The following is a 25,922-nucleotide window of genomic DNA, read 5'->3' as shown; positions in this document are numbered from 1 at the left end:
CAGCTACTTATTCCTCAGATTACTGTACATTTAAAAGAAACACAATCCGACATCACCCTTTCCAGAGCGATACCAGAAATACCAGCGGGGGGCGGGGGGCCCTCACATATATTATAGAGCATTAAAAATAGACTGTCAAGGAACTATTTAACAGGTGCAGAGAAAAAAAAAGTCAGTTGTCTGCAGGTAATGTTATTTTTATTTCATAAAGAGGGAGACAGATGTGCTGAAGGTCCCAAGCAGCAAGTTGTATTAAAATTTTTTTTGGGGGGTAGGGGGGGAAGGAAGAGAGAAATACCACCTCTCCTAAAGTAGCATGGACTGACTTTATGTGTGCAAACACAAAGCTATTATGTCACAGCCGTTATTAAACTCGACAAAGTATGGCATCGATTCTTAGATGCACAGGTACAAGATGTGTTGTGTTACAGGATGCCCTTTTTACATTCAAAGAGATCTCTGACATTATATATGAACTATAGAATTTTTATAACCTAGTAAATGTATACAATATTGCAATAACATAATAGTAAAGCAAATCTTTAGCTTTAGGAGCAAGAGTCCACACAGTGAAAATCCACTTCTTACCAATGTTCCATAAGAAATGGAAGACTCTACCCTTAGTGGCAAGGCCCCGCTACATGTTCGTTAGTTATTTGTGCAAAGGATCTGGAACCTGACAGACTGGAGAACTGGGCCCTAAATGTCCAAATAAGCAATTAAAAATCAATGGTGGTTCCACATATTTTTTCTAAGATTGTTGTATTAGCCTTACATCCACACTATAACCAAGTTACAGCTTATGACTTGTAACCTCTCTTCAGGTTTTTGAAGGATCTGTCGCTGTTCACCTTGAAGCTTTACCAGCTAGTCTCACTAAGATAAGGGTGGGGAGGGTGAAAGAATGCAAAAGAGACAAATTCAGTTCTGCATGTTGTCCCACCCCCACTTTTGCTGCTGAGAAAAGATCCTGCACTGAACTTGCTAGTCACCAGGACCCTCGTTGAAAATAAAGTGACTAGAAAAATTTTGCCAAGAGTTAAGATCTGTTGTATTAGGTCAGATCAGTTGTTCTACTACTCCAGTGGCTTGTCTTCAACCGTAGCTGGTATCACATGCTTTAATTAAAGAGGCCAGAAATCATTTGGACAAGTATGAAATAATCTGCTAATAAGGAGCATGTTTCTTCCTAAAATGAGGACAGTTACGCTGCATTTACACTAGGATTTTCTAAAGCCTTAATCCCAAACAGGTGCAGCTCCACTACTGGTAGTGACAAGGCTCAGGCATCTTTACTACTACTGAGAACGGGGCTCTCTTAATACCTATTTAATACAAGTCTTGTCAACACCACGTCTGCTGCCAAAAGTGAAACTATGTACACTTGGAATTATTAATGCAAAAAATGTTAATATATGACGAGAACCACTGAGGGCTGGTCTATGAAGCATGTGACTTTGTATTCCTCCTATATATTTTGTTTAATGTAACTAGGATGTTTTTATCCATAAGTGTCTAATCCTTTATGGAGTCTAAGCTCTTGATCTCAAATACCTTGCAGCAATGATTATTCTAGGTTGCATTTATGCTTGATGTAATTCTTTCCTTGCCATTACTTATTGTTTGTCAGGGTGGATAAAAATCAATGATTTTTAAAAAGTTTGTTTTACTTAAATTGGAGTTTTGATTTAAATCGGATTTTTTTTGATAAAATGCTTTTTGAGAAAAACTTATCTAAAGATGCATCTTAATTAAAACTATTATATATCAAAGAGATCTCATCATGGAATAGGGATTATAATTTCTGTAGTAGAAGACAAACATTACATGAATATATTAAGAAAAGTTTTGTAAATGAGTTCCAATAGTTCATGGATTAGGGACCCAATCTTATGGGGTTCCACATGCTTCTGTATAGATTTAGGTTAATCTTTCTATCTACCCAATGGGACTCAGTGCTCAGTCTAGAAGATCCCATCAGAGATGCTTAGTTTTGCAGTTCGCAAACTGGATTTGTGTGTCTCCAGAGGTAACATGCTTGTTAACAGCAAAAATGTTTTTGAATAAATATATAGAGCTATACTGTCCCTCTGCAAATTTGTGTACACAGAATCAATCCAAGCAATCATCCATTTTCTGACATAGCTGTAAAACTAATCTGAAAAGTTTTCAAAATAAATCACTGTTTAAAAATGTACAGTGTGTGCCTTCTAAAAATGAAACCTACATCTCTGAGTTAAGAATATGTATTAAGGTTTACCAACCAACAAGAATGCATTTTTATGTAGAAAACCATGATTAAATAGTCTTCCTGACTAATGATTTAAATCAAATCCATCCTGTTTGTATACCAACATTACCTAAAGGCTCTAATCAGCATAAGTTCCTGTACTGTACAAAGATTTTACATATTCTGTCACACACAAGAATATTGAGAACATTAAAGTTGTAAAGTCAAGCACTCAAAAGTTAGGAAATGCCAAAATTAAGGTTACCCATGCAACCTTAATTCAGCCCTCATGTGTATTCATCATTATACAGTTTTTAGCTACATGATCACATACTCTGACTCCAAACCCCTCAATCCCCTACACTGCCAGTGTAGACTAGCCCTAAGTGTGCCCACTCCCCAAGCTCCTTGTCCTAGTTTTTGTTCAATCAGGCTCAGTTCTCCCCTCCATACCCTGATTTCGTAGAGCGCACTAATCCTCCACGCCAATGGTTCCCAGTCTTTTTCCAAATCCTCCAGGCTCCTTGTCTTAATCTACTCTCCTCCCAACTCTCGGGCAGGCCTCGCTCTTGTCCCCTTTGCATTAGAATCACAGTTTCTTCTACCAAACTGCCTGAGCCCAGAAGTTAGGGAAGAGTCACTAAGAACACAGGAGACAATTTCCTTGCTCTCAGCCTGAGGGAGTCATCCAGCATGAAAAATTTTAGCCCAGCTGATTAAAGTTCAGCAAAAAGTTATAAGCAAATAAAAGAAGTGGTCTTATCATGGGTAATGTTGAACCTTAACAAGCAGTACTTACATAGCTGCCTGTGAAATGAAAAAAAAAAAAATCCCTGCCCCAAACACCAAGATTAATTTGAAACAAGATGCAACAGTATGAGGGAAAAGGAGTAGAGGAGGAAGGAGTGTAATGAGATCACAGATAAGTTCGCTGTAGTCACAGCTTGATATTGTAAATGCAGATTTTAAAAAAAATATAAAAAAAATCAAGGATTCTCAAGTGCTGCTCAAAACAGCCATCATTAGTTGACAGTTCTTCTTCCTACATTTTAAGTTTGCTGCCTTTCCACTGTGTGTCCCCCCCCTTCTTGTATTACGAGAAAGTGAATAGGCAGATCTGACTGATCATACATAAATCAAAACCCTTCAGGGCAACTCCAGCACCCATAGCACATTAGAGATCCAGAAACTCACTATGTTAATCATGCACTGAAGTCTTGTATTGAATTTTGAACAGGGAATACAGCAGAAGGCTTCCACACACAGTCTGCCCCTTATGGCTAAACAGAGCTCAAGTTATTGAGTTAATATTAGGGCTGTATGTTCTGCAACTGCATTAGTAAGGCTACATGGCCCTAAGATGTTAATTTTTAACCAATGCTATTAAAAAGCAACAATTTCTTTTGAATTCCCAAATTACAATTGTTTATCTCTAGATAGTTAATATTTCGGTTATCTCCATGATGAATTCTCAAAAGCAGGAGACCATTACTTATATAGCTCCCCACTCCAAAATAATGAAAGATTAGTATGCTATATCAGTTACCAAGCACTGAAGTATCAATATCACTATGTAAGCCACAACCAACTGTACCATTTTCAAACTGGATAAGCTCCCAGTAAGATAGCATAAAAATTACAATAAATTAATTAGTACTTAGACACAATAAATCTCTAGTTTATTGTTCTTGCAATTGTTACATAATCCATGTAATATCCTTCACTGTAGTCATGGTAGCAGCATGGGGTTTTTTGGTCTTTTAGGAAAAGTGTTGATCTATGTGTTCGGTTTAGAACATTGTTTTAAAAGGTCACCTGCAAAGAATTTTTTTTTAATTAGGTTTATACTGCATTTGTGTTTCCTCATAATGTACAAGAGAGGTCCAAAAACATCTGTCTACATTTGATATTTTCCTGCTGGGTTTTTTTGGTGCCTCAGAATTGTGAAACATATCAAGTCTGGCTTTCCCTGGTTTTGCGGGAAATGTTCTTGAAGAAACATTAAGCTTTAAAGAAAGACAGTCTGTCAGGATTCCTTCCCCACTCTGAACTCTGGGGTACTGATGTGGGGACCCACATGAAAGACATCCTAAGCTTATTTTTACCAGCTTAGGTTAAAACTTTCCCAAGGAACAAATTCCACCTTGAACAATATGCTGCCACCACCAAGTAAATTAAACAAACATGCAGGGAGGGCCACTTGGAGCCCTACCTTCCCCAAATATCCCCCCCAAACTCCTACACTCCCTTTCCTGGGGAGGCTTGAGAATAATATCCTCACCAATTAGTACAGGTGAGCACAGACCTAAACCCTTGGATCCTAAGAACAATGAAAAATCAATCAGGTTCTTAAAAGAAGAATTTAATTAAAGTAAAAAAAAAAAAAAAAAAAAAAAATCACTTCTATAAAAATCAGGATGGTAAGTACTTTACAGAATAACAAAAAGACTCAAGAACATAGAGGATATCCCCTCTAGGCAAAACCTTAAGTTACAAACCCAGGGATAAGCCTCCCTCTTCCTACAAAGGAAATCACAAGCCAAAATAAAAGTAAGCTAACGCATTCATTCGCTAAGACTTACTAATAATAATGGAGTTGGATTGCCTGCTTTCTTAATCTGTCTCCAGCAAAAGCCACACGGAACAGACAGATAAAGCCTCCCTCCAAGATTTGAAAGTATCTTGTCCCCTTATTGGTCCTTTTGGTCAGGTGTCAGCTAGGTTACCTGAACTTCTTAACTCTTTACAAGCAAAAGAGAAATTAACCCTTTACAGTGTAAAGAGGGATTTTATGCTACTCTTAGCTGTATGTTTATGACACCACCTCTCAGCTTCTACTCAGGTATTTGACTTCAGACTGTTAAATTTACTTTTTGTTCTAATGCTGAAATAAAAATCCCTTCCTCTTTCAATTGCTTGGCTTTCAGTTTCTTGACCCAAGATGTACTAGTTTCACCAGTTACTCACTATACTACGTGCCTGAATTTCTTGTGTTAAAAGGAAAAAAAAAAAAAAGTGACCAGAACATTCTCGTTTCCCCTTTCACAAGTCACCGTTAAAAGGTACGGGATTTTAGTCACCTGGATTATAAAGATCAAAAGAACTACAACTCATAGAACTCAACATAGCAATGATTATTTATTACAAGTCTTTTATATAAGGCCCATCCCCACGGTATTTGGCTGTATTTTAGATTACAAGCAAAATTATTTCCTCTCAAATACTGTTTAAATAAACTCTACCCAGTATAGGCAAAGCCTGCATGTCCATCACCCCACTTTCTCCTTGCATGCATACTTGGGGGGTGAACCGGCTTTCTTAGATTGTTGGTTGTTACCCAAACACGTGCACTGAACAAGGCACTTCCCTATAGCATATCCATTTAGATACAGGTAAGTACAGTCACATTTAATGATTCAATCTAAGGAATGTTTTAAGTATTTGTTTCCTTCATAAAGAAAGAAAAGAAAATGGACTTAGTAACAATCCACCAATGTGAACAGAAACAGTCACACTTGTCTGAGTTATTTCAGTGCAACTGAAACGCCCCAGGAAAGGTGTAGGTTTGTTTAGATCACAAAGACAGTCTTGTGGACAGAAGCCTGAATCTCTCTTCCTTTGATGAAGTTTAAGTTTTTGGACATTCAAGTCATGGACAAATTGGTCTAAAGATTAGTAATTTACTTAATTCTATTTCTTTTTAAATACTTCACGCACACAAAGGCAACTTTTTTAGCCAACTCGAGTTACAGCATAAGAACCTGGCATGCCACAAACACGGAAGATGCTTATTTATAACATGCAGAATAAAATAATACGGTACTAGCATCCATCAGATGATTTGCCATCCAGCAACTTCACCACTAAAGTTTACAGAGACACCAACAACACACCTCGATCTCCCAGCCTAGCCAAACATCTTAGTCGCAGGTGCTCCTTGCGCTGGCAGCCGACACTCAGGAAGCCCCCAAGCTGCAAGGCGAAGTGGGCTCTGCCAGACACAACGGAGTACGCCCTGGTTTGAAGTTACCAGGAAAGGAAATCCCTCTGGCGGAGCGCCCCTTTTCCTAGCACGGGGCAGAGACCCGAGCGCCCCGCAGAGTGAAGACCCCCGGGGGGAGAGGTCTGCGCCGAGGAGCTCGTATCGGGCCACCGAGAGCCGCTGTTGCCCCACGCGGCGCCCGCCAGGAACTCTGGGTGAGGGGAAAGCACCGAGCTCCCCCCTATACCGAGTTAAACCTCCGCAGAGAGGCCGGGGCCGCCAGGGCGCGTTCCGTACCTCCGAGAGAGCTGGAGGCGGCGCACGCCGCCTGCCTACGGCCAGCTCCCCGGGGGCGGGTCTGCAAGCGCGGGAAGGGAAGGGCAGGACAGAGGAGCGGGGGCGGCGGTCAGTAGCCGCCACAACCCTTTGTATTGCAGCGCTGGGGTCACCCGAGCGGCAGGAGGACGGTCTCCTACCCGGCCGGGGGCGGCTCCTCCTCTGCTTCTGGCGCCGAGCGGGGTGGGCTCCCTCTCCTCGTCGCTAGAGAAGTCGGGCTGGGCGAGCGCGGCGGGCGCGTTGCGGGCGGTGAGGTGCTGCAGGTAGAGCTGCACATACACGTCCTTGCGCTGCTCGCCGCCCGGCAGGCTCACATTGTTGGCGATGAGCTCGCTCTTCAGCTTCTCCTTGGTCAGCACCGACGGGTCCGCCAGGAACTCGGGCATCGCCGGCCTCTGCCGCCCTCCCGGGAGAGATACCAACAAAGGGAGGGGGGGCAATCACCTCCCCTGCCCACCGCAATGAACCCAACAACTCGCCGCGCGCTCGGTAAGGGCTTCGCCCGACCTCCAATAAAGCGTATCCGGATTGGCCGGACGAGTCACGAAGTTGGGCTGCTATTGGCTGCGGGCTCGAGGGAGGAGCGGCGCAAGGGTTCGACCAGCATTAGTGCTTTGCGCGAGGAGTAGTAACGCAGTTTAAATTCGGCTCAGGCGGGAGAGGCGCTGGCGTTATGCCGTCTCCCTCCCCCCGGCGGGGAGGTGCCATGGTGCAGACACCTCCCCCAGGAGAGCAGGAGGGGAGCTCCCGCCGCTGCTGCTAAGTCCCCGCCCGTACGAAAAGGAGGTTGAGGTCTTTGCAGCTGCAGAAGGGCAGGGGCGAGACTCTCTGCCTGGGGAGGATTTGCCCGACTCTTCTGTAGTCGCTCTCTGGGAGGGGAGCATATAGTTTTGCTGCCTGTGTTTCAGTGGGACATTTAAGAACCTCTTAGAGCCCGGCGTGAAGTCTCCCACTGGGGGCGTGGTCCCGCGGCAGGTTGTCTGAAGCCAGCACCAGTGGCGCGATCAGCACCACACAGCACTGCTTGTCCCATGTGTGTCCTTTGCTTGTCAAAACTGTCACTTCCAGAGGCACTGTGAAGTGCCTCCTCACACGGGGGCCTGGCCTTCCTGGATTCTTCAGGAAACATATATGATCTGGGCACTGATCGGGCTGAGGAGATAAAATCCAGCCAAGGCATTGCCCTTGCTATTAAAAGCTGTGAATAGTATGCAAAAAGTAAAGAAAGAAATCCCTTCTAGTGTAGTGCAAAATTTGAAAGGGACATTGCCCCTTACTTGAATCCCAATACCACAACTTGCACAGGAGCATGCCCATGGGGAATAGGTTGCAGGATTGGGAGCTTAGATTGCAAGGTCCTTGGGGCAGTGAACCCTGAGCTCCTGGCAGCTGGCCTGATATCAGACCCTACTGGCTTCAGGGGAATTAGGGTGGGGTCTTGTGGTGAAGCATGGATGAGGCCACAGCCTGGGCTAGGGGAGGCTTAGCCTCCCCTGGCCTATTATATCCACTGCCCATGGTGAAAATTAAATCAGATTTTTTTACAGCTTTTTCCAAAATTGCACTTCCCAGAACTAGCGAGGGCTGCTGCACTCTGGTGGATTCATTCCAGAGGTGACAGACAATGTTTACACCCACAATCTTCCTCTGGGGTTCCCCAGAGCAGTCAGTTTTAAATTGCAGTTGAGGCTCCTTAGAAACCTCTGTGTATAGATTTCTGGATCAGAAACTGTCCATGTTTCCTCCCCACATAGCAACAGCTACTTTGGGGGCAGAGCTGACCAGCTAAGGGCTCCCTTTACAGAAGGAGTTTTGACAGCCCCTTACACCATTACAGGTCCACCCCTGAACAGATTTTCTGCCATTGGTGGATCAGTGTTGTGACAGAAGAAGTCAATGCTGAAGTTAGCTTGGGAACTTCAGTTACCTTGCAGTGCAAATAACCATTAATGAACTATGACTGTGTGCCTCCATTCTTAATTATTTCACATCTATTGAAGAAAGAGTGTCACAGAGCAAGTAAGATTACAGTATTAAGTACATTATCAGGTCAGTTTGTAAGACAATTAATTTGAATTGTGGATGGAGCCTCTTTCCTTATTGAGAGCACTTTAAGCAAGTATTTCTAAAACAAAGGTATATTGACCACTGTCATCCATTTCCATCTTTGTATGAAACAAATCAGATAGTCTATGCTTTATTAAACCTCACCCAAGGTTCATACAGGTTCGATAGCACATAATTGGTGTCCTGGAAATGCTTAAGAAAAACAGAATCCCTGCCTCAATTTAAAATGAATAATTTAAAATGCAAATACAGTGAAACCCTGCTATAACGCGATGTTTGGGGTCCAAAAAATGCCATCGCGATAAATGCGGGGTCGCAGTATAGCAGGGTTTCAAGCCGGTCAGTTTAAGTAAGTGGTCCCCAATGCAATGCATTGATGTGCGCCGCCTAGTGCTCAACAGGGGAGAGAAGCCGCGGCCCCGCGCCTCCCGGGGACAGAGAACTCTGAGGCTGCAGGCGCCGGTGCTCTCTGTCCCCGGCAGGCGCGGGGCCGCAGCTTCTCTCTGGCTTCAAGAGGAGCCGCGGCCCCGCATCTGCCAGGGACAGAGAACTTCGACGCTGCGGGCGCCAGTGCTCTCTGTCCCCAGCAGGTGCAGGGCCACGGCTCCTCTCTGTCCTGGAGAGAAGCCGCGGCCTTGCGCTTGCCACGGACAGAGAACTCCAGGGCTGCAGGCATCAGTGCTCTCTATCCCCGGCAGGCGTGGGGCCGCTGCTTCTCTCCGGCTTCAAGAGGAGCCACGGCCCCACACCTGTCGGGGAGAGAGAACTCCAGGACTGCGGGCGCCAGTGCCCATTGTCCCCGACAGACGCGGGGCCGCAGCTTCTCTCCCCTACTGGGCACTACGCGGGGGCACATCAATGTCCTGGACGGCGCCATGGCATTGGGGACCACTGGTATTAGGCTTAAAGGGGAGCCAACTTATTATCGCGTTATATGCTATTTCGTCTTATGGCGGGGCCCGTTATTGCGAGATTTGACTGTACTGGAATAATTTCCCCATGCAGGAACTCATCCCTGGTTTACACTTAAAATTTAGATAGACCCAGATACATCACTCAGAGGTGTGAAAAATTCAGACCCCTGAGTGCCATATTTAAGTCTATTTAACCACCAGTGTAGACACATCTAGACTGATAGAAAATTTCCTCTCTTGACCTAGGTACTGCCGCTCAGGTAGGTGGATTACCTATCTCAAAGGAAAAACTCCTGTGCTGCTGTAGTGTCTGTAGACATGCCCTTTATTCTGTGACAAGAGTGGCTTTTTTGGTTTAGCTTCAACTACTTAGAAGGCAATATAAGCTAAGTTGGAAAAGGGTACTTTTCTACTGCAGGAAGCGTGTCCATATGGGGTGTTATACAGGTATAACTATAGCACTTTAAATCACATTCTAATGCATACCAGTAAAACTTCCTCATGTAAGTCCTTAGGGCCAGATCCTTGGCTCCTGAGATGCACCTTGTACAGGGGAATCCCTGGATGGCATGAACATGGTAGAGCCAGCTCTACACCGCCTAGATGTAATAGGTGCTTAGAGGCATGCCAGGGATAGAGAAAGAGTAATAGGCAATATGTCCAGAATCTCGTGCTTCTATTATAATTTATACTGGAGGCCTTGAAGGCCTGTGGCTACTTCTGGGATTAAAGATCAGGTCTACTTGAGGATCTGGCCCTTATTTTTTTTTAAATTAGAGCTTAGATTCTTGAGTACCAGACGGTAGCCAGAAAAACGTACCAAGTCTCTACAAGCCAGCCCAAATGGACCCCTGCTTCCAATTTTTTTATAGGAAAAAACTGCCAGTATGGTTTATTAGCTAACTCGTATCCTACAGAGTATTGAATGCAAAGCTATTGGCTGGTGACAACTTTTGTGAAGCATTATGTTATCTGAAATTAAGGCTAAATTTCTATCTGTCAGTGAGTTCTGTTTTTCAAGGGCTGAATCAGTAATCATCACATTCTCCACTGTCTCTACCTGAGAGACAGGTAGTTGTATTTTACTTATTGTCGAGACATATGCTGATGAGAAGAGGAAAACAGAAGAGAGGGATACAAGTGTGAGATTGTGTCCATTTTCAACTGCTGAAAAATTACTGTAAGCCTGCCTAAAAATGTGAAATATGTTGAAAGCAGAAGCCAAAAATACTTTCTGTACAGGACCCTTCCAAATTACCGGAATTCCTCAGCTTTCCAGAATGTGAGAAGAGATTTCCAGTCAAAGACTTTTCTTTGATGCAACGGGGCTGAGGCCGACTAGCTTTTAAATAATATCAAATCTTGAGTTTAGTGGGAGCTTCCTCTGCTTTATTGATGACCCTTGTTCTATAGCATTGTGAATAAAAACAAAAAGTACATTTCATGTTGCATTGTAATGTAAGATTTTTACTTTCTAAGTTTGTGTATTAAAAGATGATTCAGAATGCATTTCCAATGGAGATTTTTGGATGATGATTTAATCTGTTAGAAATTTTAAAGGTATTTTTTCATATTTAACTCTAAGTGCAAAGTAAAGATAACAATAAATGCAGAAGAGCTCTGTATAAGATAGAAAGCTTGTCTCTCTCACCAACAGAAGTTGGTCCAATAAAAGATATTACGCCACCCACCATGTCTTACTGCTGAGAAAAGCATTTAAGAGGGAGCTTCAAATTTAAATGTTAAGAATGTGATTAAAAAACTCCCACCATGGTTTATAAGATTTAGACATTAAAATGGAAATCCCTTTACCTAAAACACAACTTTAAAAAGCATAAATTGAATTTTAATTTAATCCAGGTGTATGACAAAGTTTGGCAAAGAAAATAAAGGTATTTACCAAGTCTGCAACAGAAGATGGGAATTGCTATTATAAATAAGAGAAACAGTTGCCTAAACATAACTGTACACTGTAATTATATTTAGTTAAATTACATTGCTTTTCCATGTTCTTGAGTGAATGAAAGAGGAAAAATGAAAAAATTACTTGTACATAATTCTAGTTTTCTCATCAGGTTCATTTTTAATACACTTGAAATTGAGTTTGCAAAGTCATACAAAAGAAACATATCTCACTGTAGTGGGACAAATTCATCTCTGGTGTAACTCCATTAATTAAAACAGAGTTATTCCATGGCTGAATTTGCTGAATCTGTTTACTCAAGCATAAAAATTCCCAAATGATCATTTACTCGTATGGAAAAAAATCACAACTGAATTGTATTAATATTTTAAACTTTTTGCTACTGGCATTTTGACAGACACAGCCCTAAGTAATTGAGGACTAAAAATAGAAGTATCAATTCCTACTGTGAGTGAACTGACAGTTAGAAATGATGTAAAAAATGGTTACTTTATAGTTTTCCATGCTGAATCATTTCCAGATGTGAGTTTAAACTTGATAATATACAAATAATAGCTCAGAAATTCTAGTCACCATCTATAAAACTACTATTATAAGCTTAAGGGGTCATTTCTTAAGATTTTTTTTCCAGCTTAGAGAAATATTTTTCTCCTTATTAATATAACAAAACAAAAATGTATACAATAAGCTTTTCAGGTTGATAGCTGTAATACATTAACCTCTCCATTCTTAGGACACATGTTTAGATCTGGTCACAAGTGACATGTGCTTTGTGGTTTCACCTTAGTTCCTAGAAGAAGTTTGTCTACATCATAGCTACTTCGTAGTCTGGCACAACATGTAGTTTCCGTTCCAGAGAATCTATGGACTAGTATCAGTTAGTTCAGAGGACTCGCTCACACTATGCCAACCTCCAACTAGTCCTAGTCACCTCTCACTTTCATAAACGTTTCCAAATTCATTCCAAATAAAATTTTATAAAAAAAGATTATCTATAATTGTTTGTGAAGATGTGCATGTGTACTAGAATTTCAGTGTTTCTCAACAACTGGGCTGTAGACTAGTGACGGTCCCTGAGATCTCCTTGACAGTTTAGGAAGGCAGCAAGCCAGTCCCTGATATCAAAAAGGTTGAGAAACATTGTACTTGATCACCATTCAAGTGTGTTCCCAGCACAAGAGCAGACAGAAACTTCCTTAGTTTAGTGTTCCAAAGCTGTTAGCTACAGCAGGGGGATATAGCCACCACAAGTGTTCCCAAGCAACAGTTCCTATATAAGCAAGTTTTAATGTTATGAAATCTGGGGAAGAGTAACAGATTTACAGACCCCTAACCTCGGAAGAGGTGAGTGTAAGGGCATCCGATGAAGTGGGTATTCACCCACAAAGGCTCATGCTCCAAAACATCTGTTAGTCTATAAGGTGCCACAGGACTCTTTGCTGCTTTTAAAATCAGAATGTTGACTCACTGATACTCTACACCCAAGACAATTTATTCTGGGGCTCGTGCATAGGGCTCTGTGTTTGTCATGGAGGTCACAGATACCATGACTTTCCGCAACCTCCATGACTTCTGTGGTGGCCAGTGTGGCTGACCCCAGGGCTGCCCAAGCAGCTGGCTCCTGGGCCAGCTGTTCAGGTTGCCCTGGGGTCAGCCACACCGGCTACTGCCGAAGCAGCTCCGCAGCCTGCCACTCGGGAATCCCTGCAGCCAGCCGCATCAGCTGCTGCTAGAGTGGCCCTGGGGCTAGACTCACCAGCCACTGCTCAGGTGGCCCTGGGGACTGCCCAAGCAGTTGGCCCCAGGGATTGCCTGAGTAGCGGTCCCAGGAGGGGTCAGAGCAGCCGCTGTTGGTGGTCCCCAGTCCCAGGGTGGCTGAAGAAGCTGCTGTTGACGACCCTCGGCATTAGCCGCTGTCAGTGGCCCCCAGCATTGGTCCCAGGGTGGCTGAAGCAGCCACTGCTCACAGGTCCCCAACAGCTCCAACAGCAGCAGCCTCCCCAGACCTGCCCCACCTCCCCACAGTAGTGATCCCCTCTGCCAAGATTTAATCAAGGGTATAAGTCATGGATAGGTCACGGGCTGTGAATTTTTGTTTATTGTCCATGACCTGTCCATGACTTTTACTAAAAATACCTGGGACTAAATCATAGCCTTACTCATGGATGAGTATATTCTGCAGTATAATAACTGCAAGGCATCACAACTTGGTCAGAACAATTTTTATTTATTGTCAGGCAAAACCTTTAAGATACAGGTGAGGCTGGATACATCTCCAGGTGTGGATGCCCAAGGAACATGTCTCTGCTCTATAAGTTTACAAGGTCAGTGCCTCAAAGTTATTATTTTTGCAGTTTGCAGTATTCAGGTACCATTCATAATTTTAATGGACAAAGCCAGCTAACCAAACCAAACCAAACCAAACCAAACCATGCTTAAGTGGTGGCTGAGACGTGGCCTGCCAAAACAGCCCTTCTCCTGAAAATGTAGCTTTACTGGGAAATATTGATTCTTCTTCAGCTAGTGTCCCCATGGGTGCTGCACTCTAGATGTCTTTGCATCCCCAATCTGAGGGCCAGGGACGTGGCTACACTTACAGTGGTGCACTCATAGGGGGACACATCTCGAAAAACCATCGTTACTGTGCCAGGTGAGTAACCTTTTCTTCTTCTTCGAGTTGTGTCTCTGGGTGCTCCACTGTAGGTGTATCGGTGAGCCTCCGATCGGTGGACGCAGACACCTAAAGTGGAGCATCCAGCACCCTTAGGTGCTTGCATCTGACGAAGTGGGTATTCACCCACGAAAGCTCATGTTCCAATACGTCTGTTAGTCTATAAGGTGCCACGGGACTCTTTGCTGCTTTCACCCATAGGGAGACACTTCTCAAAGAACCAAGTTACTGCACAAGGTGAATAACCTCTTTCTCACACTCAAATCTTCTTTGAACTGTTCACTCCTCATTAACGTGCCCTTGGGTCCCCCAGCAGGGAGCTGTGTGAATGTGAGATAGGCTGCGCACTGTGATTGATGTGAAACAGGGGAAAGGAAATGGGGTTTTTGAGTTTTGTTTTATTGACTACAAAAAAATGCTTCTCCCGGTTTCTTGTCACAGAAATGCGGACAGCCGGTTTCTTGCTCTGGACGCTCCCCATTTTGTAGCTGTGTCCCCACCTGTAGCACCGCTAATGGCAGTGAGCAGATCAGGGTTAAGGACTGGGAGGCAGCAAGTGTTATGCAGAGCAGTAGGTTAAAGAACCAAAAACACTTGACACGTGTCTGACGAAGTGGGTATTCATCCAGGAAAGCTCATGTGCCAATATTTATGTTAGTCTATAAGGTGCCACAGGACTTTTCCTAGCTTTTACACAGCTACTCCCCCTCTGATAAAAAAATATCACTTGACCCCGACGTGATTCGAACACGCAGCCTTCTGATCTGGAGTCAGACGCGCTACCGTTGCGCCACGAGGTCCTTCTGGGCACTGCGGCGCCCAGCTTTAGAAATCACCACCCGCCACAACCTAACAGCTGCTCCCTTGCACCTCTGCTGAGCCCTAATGCGCGGAGGCGAAGCGGGCTGGGGACACGGCCCGACAGTGACTGGCTCTGTCCCGGGCGCCCTGACCGCGGCAGGGAACGGGCCAATTGCCTCACGCTGACTGGCTGCGCTCGCGCGTCCCGCTCCCGGCTCTGACCCGCGCGCCTAACGGCCTCTTGCCCCCAGCCTGGCGCGTCCGCCCCTCCCCCACCCGCACATGGCAGGGCGGCCACTAATAGCCTCCGAGCGAGCGGGAAGAGCCCGGCAGCCTCCCCGAGCAGCCTCCGCCCCCAGAGAACAACCCCCCCAGTCCCCACCTATCCCTGGTAGCAACTCACCCACCACCCCGTGCCCCCCTCAACCCCCCACTCCCTGACCCAGCAGCTCCACTTCCGCTCGCTGCCCGCACCCTCGGGACACCCCCGAAGGCCCCCAGTACCTCGCCGGGTTAATCTTGTGTCTCTGCAAGCCCAGCGCCCTGGTCCGTATCGGCGCCCGGAAGGCTCCCGCTCACTGTTGCCTTAGCACCGCCCTGCAACCCGCGCGAATTCATAGGCAATGACGGTTCCTTTTCCTTCAGCTAGAAGTGAAGTATCTTCGAGACGTTTCCACGTAGCTCCTCGTTAGTATAGTGGTAAGTATCCCCGCCTGTCACGCGGGAGACCGGGGTTCGATTCCCCGACGGGGAGGCGGTGAATGTTTTGAAACGTTCAGTTTTAGCCTTTTTAAAAACAACATAAAATAATTAAAGCTTGTTTAAAATTTTAAAGAAATGAATGTTCTTAGGTATCAGCGACATTTTAGTTTTTGTTAACTTAAAAAAATAAAGCAGTTCGAGAAGTAAAACACACATTCATCTCCCCGTCGGGGAATTGAACCCCGGTCTCCCGCGTGACAGGCGGGGATACTAACCACTATACTAACGAGGACCTCAGCAGTAGCCCTCTTATTTAGCAAAGAGTCTATTTCACACCACTTCGTGAGGTAGCTGTAAGACCTTTTAAAATCAATTGTGAGACTCCTAGTGACTTCACTGCAATTTGGATCAGATCTTTAATGCACAATGACCTTTCTGATCCCTCTGAGTGAAAGAATTTGCAGAAGACTGTGCAGCCTTTCTGTCCTCAGACTTTTTATTATCCCTTCCCAGCCAGTTGCTTAATTATGAAAACCACAAGGAAAAAATGGCTGTTCCACACACAAGGGGAACAGTGAGGGTAAACGCAGAGAGGGGAAGGCGTGTGATCTGCAAACCTTGTAAAATCCAGCAAGGATTTTTAGGACGTCTGGTCCTGTCCCACTCTAACACTAAAATAACAAGGAGTCTGGTGGCACCTTAAAAACTAACAGATTTATTTAGGCATAAGCTTTTGGGGGTAAAAAACCCAACTTCTTCAGCTGCATGGAGTGAAAATTATAGATACAGGCATAAATATACTGGCACATGAAGGGAGTTACCTTAGGAGTGGAGAACCAGTGTTGACAAGACCAATTCAGGCCTGGTCTACACTACACGTTTAAACTGAATTTCGCAGCATTAAACCAAATTAACCCTGCACCTGTCCACACAATGAAGCCCTTTATATTGATATACAGGGCTCTTAAAACCGATTTCTGTACTTCTCCCCAACGAGGGGAGTAGTGCTCAAATTCGTATTGCCATGGCGGATTAGAGTTAGTGTGGCCGCAATTCGATAGTATTGCCCTCTGGGCAGTATCCCACAGTGCACCATTGTGATCACTCTGGAAAGCAATCTGAACTCGGATCCACTGGCCAGGTAGATAGGAAAAGCCCTGCAAACTTTTGAATTTCATTTCCTGTTTGCCCAGCGTGGAGCTCTGATCAGCACGGGTGGCGATGCAGTCCCAAATCCTAAAAGAGCTCCAGCATGGACCGTATGGGAGATACTAAAAGCAGCAAAGAATCCTGTGGCACCTTATAGACTAACAGATGTTTTGGAGCATGAGCTTTCGTGAGTGAATACCCACTTTGTCGGATGGGAGATACTGGATCTGATCACTGTATGGAAGACAAATCTGTTCTATCAGAGCTCTGTTACAGAAGACGAAATGCCAAAGAATTTGAAAAAATCTCCAGGCTATGATAGACAGAGGGCACAGCAGGGACTCAACACAGTACTGTGTGACAAGCGTAACGGAAAGCCAAAGAATGAAATGGACGCTCATGCAGGGAGGGAGGGGGTACTGAGGAATCCAGCTTATCCCACAGTCCCCGCAGTCTCCGAAAAGTATTTGCATTCTTGGCTGAGCTCCCAATGCCTGAAGGGTCAAAAACATTTTCCTGGGTATTTCAGGGTATATGTCGTCAATTTACCCCCTTTCCCCCCAAAAGAAAAGGGAAAAAGATCGTTTTTCGCTTTTTTTCAGTGTCACCCTATGTCTACTGCATGCTGCTGGTAGATGGGGTGCTGCAGCGCTGAACACTAGCATCCCCTTTTTAATGGCAGACGGTACAATATGACAGATATCCGTCTTCATTATCATCCCAGGAGTGCTCCTGGCTGGCCTCGGTGAGGTCAGCTGGGGGCGCCTGGGCAAAAATAGGAATGGCTCCCTGTTATTCCTGGCAGATGGTACAGAAGGATTGAAAACCGTCCTCATCATAGCAGCTGGAGACTGAGCGCCTCCCCCGCCCCACCTTCATGTCTAATGAAGATTCTGTACTGCCTGGACTATCACAGCAGCGGAAGGCTATGCTCCTCTCCCCTGCCACCCTTTAATGTCCTGCCTGACTATCACAGCAGCTGGAAGCTGCCTCCCCCTCATTTTATCTCACTAAAAAGTCAGTGTTTCTTATTCCTGCATTCTTTATAACTTCATCACACAAATTGGGGGATAACTGCCATGGTAGCCCGGGGCGGGGGGGAGGGGAGGAAGGAAGCAACGGGTGGGGTTGTTGCAGGGGCACCCCCTAGAATGGCATGCAGCTCATCATTTCTGTGGGATCTCTGGGGCTCTAACCTGGAGCGGCTGTGCACTCTGGTTCTATAGTAGACTTGCCCGATATTCTAGGCAGGACTGATTCTATTTTTAGACAAAACATAAAGAAGGGAATGACCTGGGGAGTCATTCCCAGTTTTGTCCATGGGCCCCCGGCCAACCTCAGCGAGGTCAGCCAGGAGCACCCATGACAGCAGCAGAAGGTACAAAAGGATTGATAACCGTCATCACCAATTTCCAAATGCAAACAGTACAAAAGAATTGACAACCGTCATTGCCAATTTTCAATTGCAGATGGTGATATAGGGCTGGTAACCGTCTCTGCTACCTTGCAAAGGCAAATGAATGCCGCTGTGTAGTGCTGCAGTACCACGTCTGTCAGCAGCATCCAGTACACATACGGTGACAGTGACAAAAGGCTAAACGGGCTCCATGGTTGCCATGCTATGGTGTCTGCTAGGGCAATCCAGGGAAAAAGGGCGCAAAATGACTGTCTGCTGTTGCTTTCACGGAGGAAGGAATGAATGACGACATTTACCCAGAATCACCTGCGACACTGTTTTTGCCCCATCATGCATTGAGATCTCAATCCAGAATTCCAATGGGCGGAGGAGACTACTGGATAGCTATCCACAGTGCAAAGCTCCGGAAATCGACGCTAGCCTCAGTACATGGACGCACACCGCTGAATTAATGTGCTTAGTGTGGCCGCGTGCACTTGACTTTATACAATCTGTTTTAAAAAAACCGGTTTCTGTAACATCGGAATAATCCCGTAGTGTAGACGTACCCTCAGTCAGGGTGGATGTGGTCCACTCCCAATAACTGATGAGGAGGTGTCAATACCAAGGGCTTCTGCATATTGCATCTGTCCCTCTCCACACTGTCCTGTGCGTTGCCTCCAGCCCTGGAAGCCTGCTTGGTTTTGTGGCCACGCTGGTCCTGCTCCCAGGCAGGCCGGTGCAACCTATTAGGCGACCTAGGCGGTTGCCTAGGGTGCTAGGATTTGGGAGGTGGCATTTTCTTTGGTGGCGACTGCGGCGGCAGGATCTTTGGCTGCCTCAGTCGCCGCCAGCATTTAGGCGGAAGTAGCTGGGACAGGGGAGCATGGGGAGGGCTGCCTGCAGCAAGTAAGGGGGAGTGAGGGCATGCAGGGGAACTCCCCGCCCCAGCTCACCTCTGCTCCACCTCCTCTCCGAGCACGCCGTGGCTGCTTCACTGCTCACACCTCCCAGGCTTACGGTGCCAATCAGTTTAGGCACCACAAGCCTGGGAGGTGGGAGAAGTGAAGCAGCAATGGCGTGCTTGGGGGGGAGGTGGAGCAGGGGTGAGCTGGGGCAGGCAGCTGCCGCACGGCTCCCCGGGGGGGTGGGAACTGCCATGCCGGAGCAGGGAGCCTCAGGGCGGAGGGGGGTGGGGAGCTGCCACACAGCTCCCCGGGGGGGGCAGGGAGCCACTGCAGGGCTCGAGGATGGAGGACGGCGCAAGGTAGAAGTTTTGCCTAGGGCGTGAAACATCCTTGCACTGGCCCTGCTTCCAGGAGCACTCAAACCAGCAGATTAGCAGTTAATGCCGCGGGCAAGAACACTAACTTCTTCAGGGAAATGTTCTGACAATGGCGTCGCTTTCCTACGGCAGGGAGGGCACCCCTACACCCTGAATTCCCATAATACCTGAACCAGTAGCTCCTCCCAAAAGAGGCTGACTCAGGATGGGTAGCACACTATGTCATAAGTAGATAGGTAAGGGTTAATTTTCTTTTACCTGTAAAGGGTGAACAAAGGGGGAACCAAACACCTGACCAGAGGACCAATCAGAGACCTGGATTTTTTTTAAAGTCTGGGAGGGAACTGGAAACTTGGGGTCTTTTTGTTTTCCTCGGCTGTGAGTAAACAAGTTCTCTCTAACTCCATCCTTTCAAATTATCTACTATCAATGTGAGTACAAACGAACCAAAGTAATTGGCTGTGATGTGCTTTGATTTGTATTACATGGGTGTTGATTTGCTGGACTGGTTTAATTGGCTATCTTTTAGATCAGACTGTTTATTCCCTATGTTCTTATAAGCCATATTCCTGTATTGGTTTCTTAATGCAGTATTATTGTTCTGTATTCTTTTCTTTTATAAAGTTTCTTAAACACTTGTGGGAGTTTCTTTTCCTAGTGAGGCTAGGTGGGGAGGGAAAGCCCAAGCTCTGTGTCTTACTTTCCTATTCCCAGGGCGGGAAAAGGCTACGGGCAAAGGAGGGGTGACTCTTGTGTGAGCTGTCTAGGTTTATGCATAGCCTCGGGGAAGCTAGATTGCCTTCTGGTTGTATTCAAAGGGAATAGGACAGCATCGCACCGGCTAACCAGGAAAGGGGGAAGCTGGGGGATGAGAGAGGGGAGACCCAGGGGCTCTGGGTCTTGGAGGGTCCCCCAAGGAAAGGTTTGGGGAACCCGAGGGGGCTGAAACCCTGGAAAACTTCGGCTGGTGGCAGCGAGATAAGATCCAAGCTGGGTATAAGCTTGGGAAGGTTCACAGTAAGTACCCAGATTTTGTACGCTAAAGTTCAGATTTGGGACAGACGTTTACCACACACTATGCACCAGGCAGCTCTCGCTCTCCTCCAGCCCCGAGTTTGGGTAGGTGATGCACTTTTGCCTCCTTAGCACTGCACGAGGTGGGGTGCAGAGGGCTCACACTTGGGTTGTGTTAGAAGGAAACCGCAGCTGTTGCTACCAGAAAGCACAATCTCCTCTGCACCTCTTGTCACGCACCACAGTGTGAGCATTTTTTTGCAAGGCTCAGCATTAAGCTAGGTTTTACTTTCAGCTGAGGGCCCTAATGGGATGGGTGCAGGCAGCAATGGCCAGCTTGAATATGTGACTGTATGTATGGAGCCTGTTGCCAGGAGTGGAAAGAGGGGAACCCCAGTGGACCATAGCTGGTGTGAAATATAAGGACCTCTCATGGACAGGGATGCTGCAGTACCCTCTCCCTCCTCGCACCCCTTATTCCAGCACCTATGCTCATCGATGGCTTCTCTGGAATCATTTTGTTTGGGTTGGGGTGGTGTTGTTTCATGGTCTTATCCGTGGGTTAATTTCACAGTTGCCAACTTTCACACGGTATATAAGCATCCCAACTTTCACAATAAGGCAAAAATCAAGCTAATCTCATTTCAAAACAAGGCCAAAACAAGCCAATCCCTAAGAACCCCAACACTCTATGTGACTAGATCCCCCTGGTGTGCAGTCTGGGACTGTGGTGGGCACACTGTGCATTCCCAATTCTCTTCTCTCCTTGCCTCTGCTTCCCCCCCACGCCTTGTCCCTGCTTGCCAGGAGCCGATCAAAGAAAAAAGAAGCAACAAGCTACAACAATCAACAAGCCACAAGCCAAAAACCAGCCAAAAAACAACTCACAAGCCAATTAAGCCAAAAACAAGCCCAATTTCTGGATTTTTTTGTGCAGGTTTGGCATATCTGGTTAATTTATCTTCCTCCCATTCCCTAATGGAATAGTTTGGGGGTGGGAGGGTCTCTTGAGGGGATCCACAGAGATTTTCTCATTCAGGCATTGCCATGGGAGAAGATGATCAGAACCAACTCAATAAAGAGAAAAGAAGCAGTTCAGGGGCGTTTGAAACTTGAGATGTGCTCTGGTAAGAGTGGAAGAGGATTTTGTAATGAGAATTTGAGAAGCAACTTGAGTCAGCAGTCACTGAGGCGAAAGAAGGTCAAACACCTGCTGCCTGACTTTCTAAAAAGGGAAAGAGAAATGGAGACCAATCACTTAGGGATCTGTGAGTGCAAAGTTGAAGGACACTTACAGAGATCATACTGACTCAGTCAGCAGTAGGGTAGTTATAAAATAAGTGTGCTTGCCTGCATCACAGTGACATTAAATCAGGAACTATATTTAACTTACCAATTTGTGTCTGATCAGATGTACAGTAAACATCATATATAAATGGTTATAGGTATAAGCAAAGGTACTGTCTGATTGCAATAATGGAGACAAATATCTCTGTGGGTAAAAGGAGCCTAGGCCAGATTTTCAATCATGGTGGCTAAAGGGTGGCTCAATTCATATTTAGGCACCCATTGAAGTACCTCTGAAAATCAGGCCAGTAATTTAGGTGTTTAACTAGGGTATCCAGATGTCCCGATTTTATAGGGACAGTCCCTATATTTGGGGCTTTTTCTTATATAGGTGCCTATTACCCCCCACCCTCTGTCCCAATTTTTCACACTTGCTGTCTGGTCACCCTATGTTTAATCCTTTTAGGCAGCCAAGTTTGAAAATTTTGAGTTGACAATTGAAAAATAAATTATAGTCATATACTACTTACATTCTACTATAGGGATGCCCTGTTTAGATGAATCATGAAGTCATCCTGTATCTAGCATATCAGAAAAAAATCACATGAAAATTTTTCTAATTTCCTAGGCTGCTTTTTCCTCCTTTCTGCCTGCTCTGTGCCCCCACTGTATGGCGTTCTGGGGACAGTTGGTATGGGCCGAGTTTTTCTAGGTGTAGTGACGCTGGGCAATCCTGCTCATCCTGGCTGCTACAGGCACATAGGAGCTGTACTCAGCACTGAGGGCTAAAACAGTCCCTTGAAGGCCCAGGATTATGGGGTGGTGGAGAGGCAGGACAAGACACCTGCTCTAAGTCCCTGTAGCAGGCTGTGCGCAAGAACCAAGATTTTCACTGGTGCCATAACTTAAGTGTGACCTGAGGAGCTCCTCAGAGCAGACTGCATTTGAATTTGTTTACATTTTTACAAACATTTCTTTGAACGCCTGATTTGATTCTAATATGATTGCCACTGATTCACATCAAATCCCACTCTGTGTATACTCTTTGTGCTGTTTGGATTTTGCTCTGTGCCCTTACACTACAAAATCTGTAGGAACAGGACTCTTTGGCAAGGTCTTAATACTTATATAATGGCATATTAATTTACAGCACTGAGGGCCGGCTCCAGGGGTTTTGTCACTCCAAGCAGCCAAAAAAGAAAATAAAAAAAAAGCCACGATCGTGATCTGCGGCAATTCAGCGGGAGGTCCTTCACTCTGAGTGGGAGTAAGGGACCCTCCGCCGAATTGCCATCGAATACCTGAAAGTGCCGCCCCGCTCAGGAGTTGCCGCTCCAAGCACTTGCTTGATAAACTGGTGCCTGGAGCTGGCCCTGACAGCACGGTCTGTATAATGAGTAGCATATAATTAGTAGCCTTGAGTGGTTGCTGTACAGTGCAATGTACACCCGTGGTACTAAATGATTCCCTAATAGTTTTATGCTTATAAGGAAAACACAGGATCTTTTTCAGGGAAAAAAGGCAATACGCGGCATTTATTAAGAATACAGCAGTTAGAATTATGCTTTTCACACACACACACACACACACACACACACACACGGCCAGCTCTGGCTTTTTTGCCTCCCCAAGCAAAAACCAAAAAACAAAAAAGCAAACAAAAAAAACCCCCTGAGGGCCAGCGGGGGGACACAAACCTGCGGGCCGGCTGGAGCGGCGAAAGGGGGGAACACAAACCTGTGGGCCAGCTGGAGCAGTGAAGGGGGACACAAACCTGTGGGCCAGCCGGAGCGGCAAAGGGGGCTGGGGGCGGGGGGGAACACAAACCTGCGGGCCAGCCGGAGCAGTGAAGCGGGGGAGGGGGGGCACAAACCTGTGGGTTGGCTGGAGCGGCAAGGAGGGGAGGACACACAAACCTGCCAGTCTGCTGGAGTGACGAAGGGAAAAAAAGTACAAAAAACTGCAGGGCTTGTTTAGAGATCTGGCATCGCTCCCAGCAGGGTGCTCCCCTCCTCCACGTGCTGCCCCCTACAGGGCAGCCAGAGCGGCGAAGGGGAAAAAAAAACCTGCGGGAATGCCACCTCTTGGAATCTGCTCAGCTGGTGCTTGGAGCTTGCCCCCACCCCCCACACGCACACACACACACTCTCCTGCCAGTTGATGTTTATAGTTACCAGTCCACAGTTTGGATCGATCTAGTGGCCAGCCAGATTGGTCGCAGACAGGAGCCAGGCTTTGTCGGTTGCGATCCGATGCTCCTGGAGTTGTGGCAAGATGAACCCAAAGTCCCATGGCCAAGCACCCTGTTCTTATAGTCTTTTTCCTCTGCTGAAGTCTATGGATTTTTCTATGTCAGTTTGTTACCAGTTACTCCTTAATTGGTGTTATCTTTTGATGTTAACATTCCAAAACACCTCCAAGAGGGTCATCCTGTCCTGGTTTCTATTCAATCGTCTGGTCTTTAGGGGTGCCAGCCTCCACCCCAGGGTTGTCAATCTGTCCTTCCTCAGTTATAGATGCGTGTTGATGTTCCTCTGGTGTCCTTAAGTTTCTTCACTCCTCCTTCCTTGACCATCTGGCTATAACAATGGCCTTCCTCATTCACACAAACCGTCTTTTACAGAGACCTTCAAAGGTATACAGCAGTTTTTATGTTGAGCAAGAAAGGCATTGTAAATTAAAACTTACTAAATCTTGTAATCAAAACAGTTCACATTGTGGCCCAGGCCTTCAACATTTCTCTAATCTCCTTAACATAGACACAATACAAGAGCCTGTCTCTTACTTACTAAACCTTAAAACAAAGAAATGTATATTTTACTAGAGTGCCTCATTTATAATGCATATAGGAAACCATAGTAGACATGATAACTTATCGTAACACAAAAAGGTGACCATAATCAGTCATAAGGATTATTCTGGTCTGTCCCTGCCTTAACATCAGTACAGACACTGACAGTCTGTCAGATGCGTTTCTACCAATGTCCCAGAGGGTCATTCCTTTCTGCTATTCAAAAAGGGTGGCTGGCAGGATGATCAAATCAGACATTAATTTTTATAGTACAAATATAAAATCCTACTCCTACAATAGCAATGTTTCAATACTGCTACACTTTGATCAGACTGCAAAATAAAAGTTTTAGAAATAATTGCAAATGATTTTAAGTTTTTTAAGAGAGAAAGGGTGAAGCACTGTGCCAAGTTAACGGTTCAAATGCATTGACTATTAAACTGCAATGCATTGATAAAACACATGTAGTGTTTTGTTTTTAGCAAAAAGTAAGCACGCTTTCTTTTTAATTTATGTCAGTGTGCATTAACAGATGCTATTAGTTAATGGAAAGAAGATTAGAAATTTACTTTGAAGGTAAATACTGTGTTAAATAATAAACATTTTTTATTTCTACTGTTTTGTATGATTATCTTTTACTGATCTCTTTGGTAAAAGAAGCTGGCATTTCAAGTTATCAACAGTACAAGCTCCCTCTAGTGGTGCTCGGAACTGCTCAGCTTCGTAGTTAGTGAGTTTAAGAATTCAAAACAATTTGGAATTCAGACAATAAGGCTATTAATTCATTTTAGTTATTGTGAAAAAGAAAACTGGGAAAAATCAACCCCCTTAGACCCAAACGTATACTGAGATTAGAGCAAATTAACTCCCCCTTCCGCCCCCGGTGCTTTGTTAAATTCTAGACATCTGGGAAAGAGAATAATTGAAACATCACTAACTTCCACACTCACATTCTATGCACTTAATCAATCCATAAATAGCAAACATTTTGTTCATGCTTTCATCTGGAAATCGGGGAGGGGGAGGGGGGAATATAAAAAAACACTTTCCAATGGAATTTGAGGTTTTACTTTGCAACATAAAGCATTAAGGGTTTTCTTTTCTTTTCTTTTTTTTTCAAGTTGCATTTTTGTGAAAAATAGCCCTTTTGGAAATTAAGTCCTTGTCACATGCGTCTGACAAGGGGTCAGACTGGTTCTTGCCAGATCTAAAATAGAAGCACATTGAAGCCTGATTTTTTTCCACATGCAATTGATGAAAAATGGGGAAGGATTAGAGTCTTTCCTCTACTTTTGTGAGCAGAAGGGACCCAGTTTTAGGGTATTTTGCAAAGGGTGAGGCCAGTTCTGCAATATCGTCCTTTTGCCTATTCT

At 45.3% G+C, this 25,922-nt stretch overlaps 1 protein-coding gene and 3 non-coding genes across 14 annotated transcripts in view; 1 reads left to right on the top strand and 3 right to left on the bottom strand.

The window, feature by feature from the left end:
- TMPO (thymopoietin) overlaps positions 1-7,069 on the bottom strand; it is a 60,683-nt gene extending 53,614 nt beyond the window's left edge. For 8 of the 11 annotated variants that reach the window (XM_032788545.2, XM_075067197.1, XM_032788554.2 and 5 more), the window contains exon 1: positions 6,689-7,059. In XM_032788545.2, coding sequence (XP_032644436.1) covers positions 6,689-6,934 — 246 coding nt within the window. In that variant the 5' untranslated portion in view covers positions 6,935-7,059. Of the gene's footprint in view, positions 1-6,688 lie in introns of all 11 variants that reach the window. The other 3 variants (XM_075067189.1, XM_032788553.2, XM_032788547.2) reach the window with 2 other exon arrangements.
- Positions 7,070-14,852: 7,783 nt separating this feature from the next.
- TRNAW-CCA (transfer RNA tryptophan (anticodon CCA)) lies at positions 14,853-14,924 on the bottom strand. The gene has a single exon. It is a non-coding gene; the product is annotated as a tRNA-Trp (tRNA).
- Positions 14,925-15,607: 683 nt separating this feature from the next.
- TRNAD-GUC (transfer RNA aspartic acid (anticodon GUC)) lies at positions 15,608-15,679 on the top strand. The gene has a single exon. It is a non-coding gene; the product is annotated as a tRNA-Asp (tRNA).
- Positions 15,680-15,847: 168 nt separating this feature from the next.
- TRNAD-GUC (transfer RNA aspartic acid (anticodon GUC)) lies at positions 15,848-15,919 on the bottom strand. Its single transcript has one exon. It is a non-coding gene; the product is annotated as a tRNA-Asp (tRNA).
- Positions 15,920-25,922: the final 10,003 nt, after the last annotated feature.

This window comes from Chelonoidis abingdonii, chromosome 1, assembly GCF_003597395.2.
Source record: "Chelonoidis abingdonii isolate Lonesome George chromosome 1, CheloAbing_2.0, whole genome shotgun sequence".
Lineage (NCBI taxonomy): Eukaryota > Metazoa > Chordata > Testudines > Testudinidae > Chelonoidis > Chelonoidis abingdonii.
This window is presented reverse-complemented; position numbering and strand designations above follow the sequence as displayed.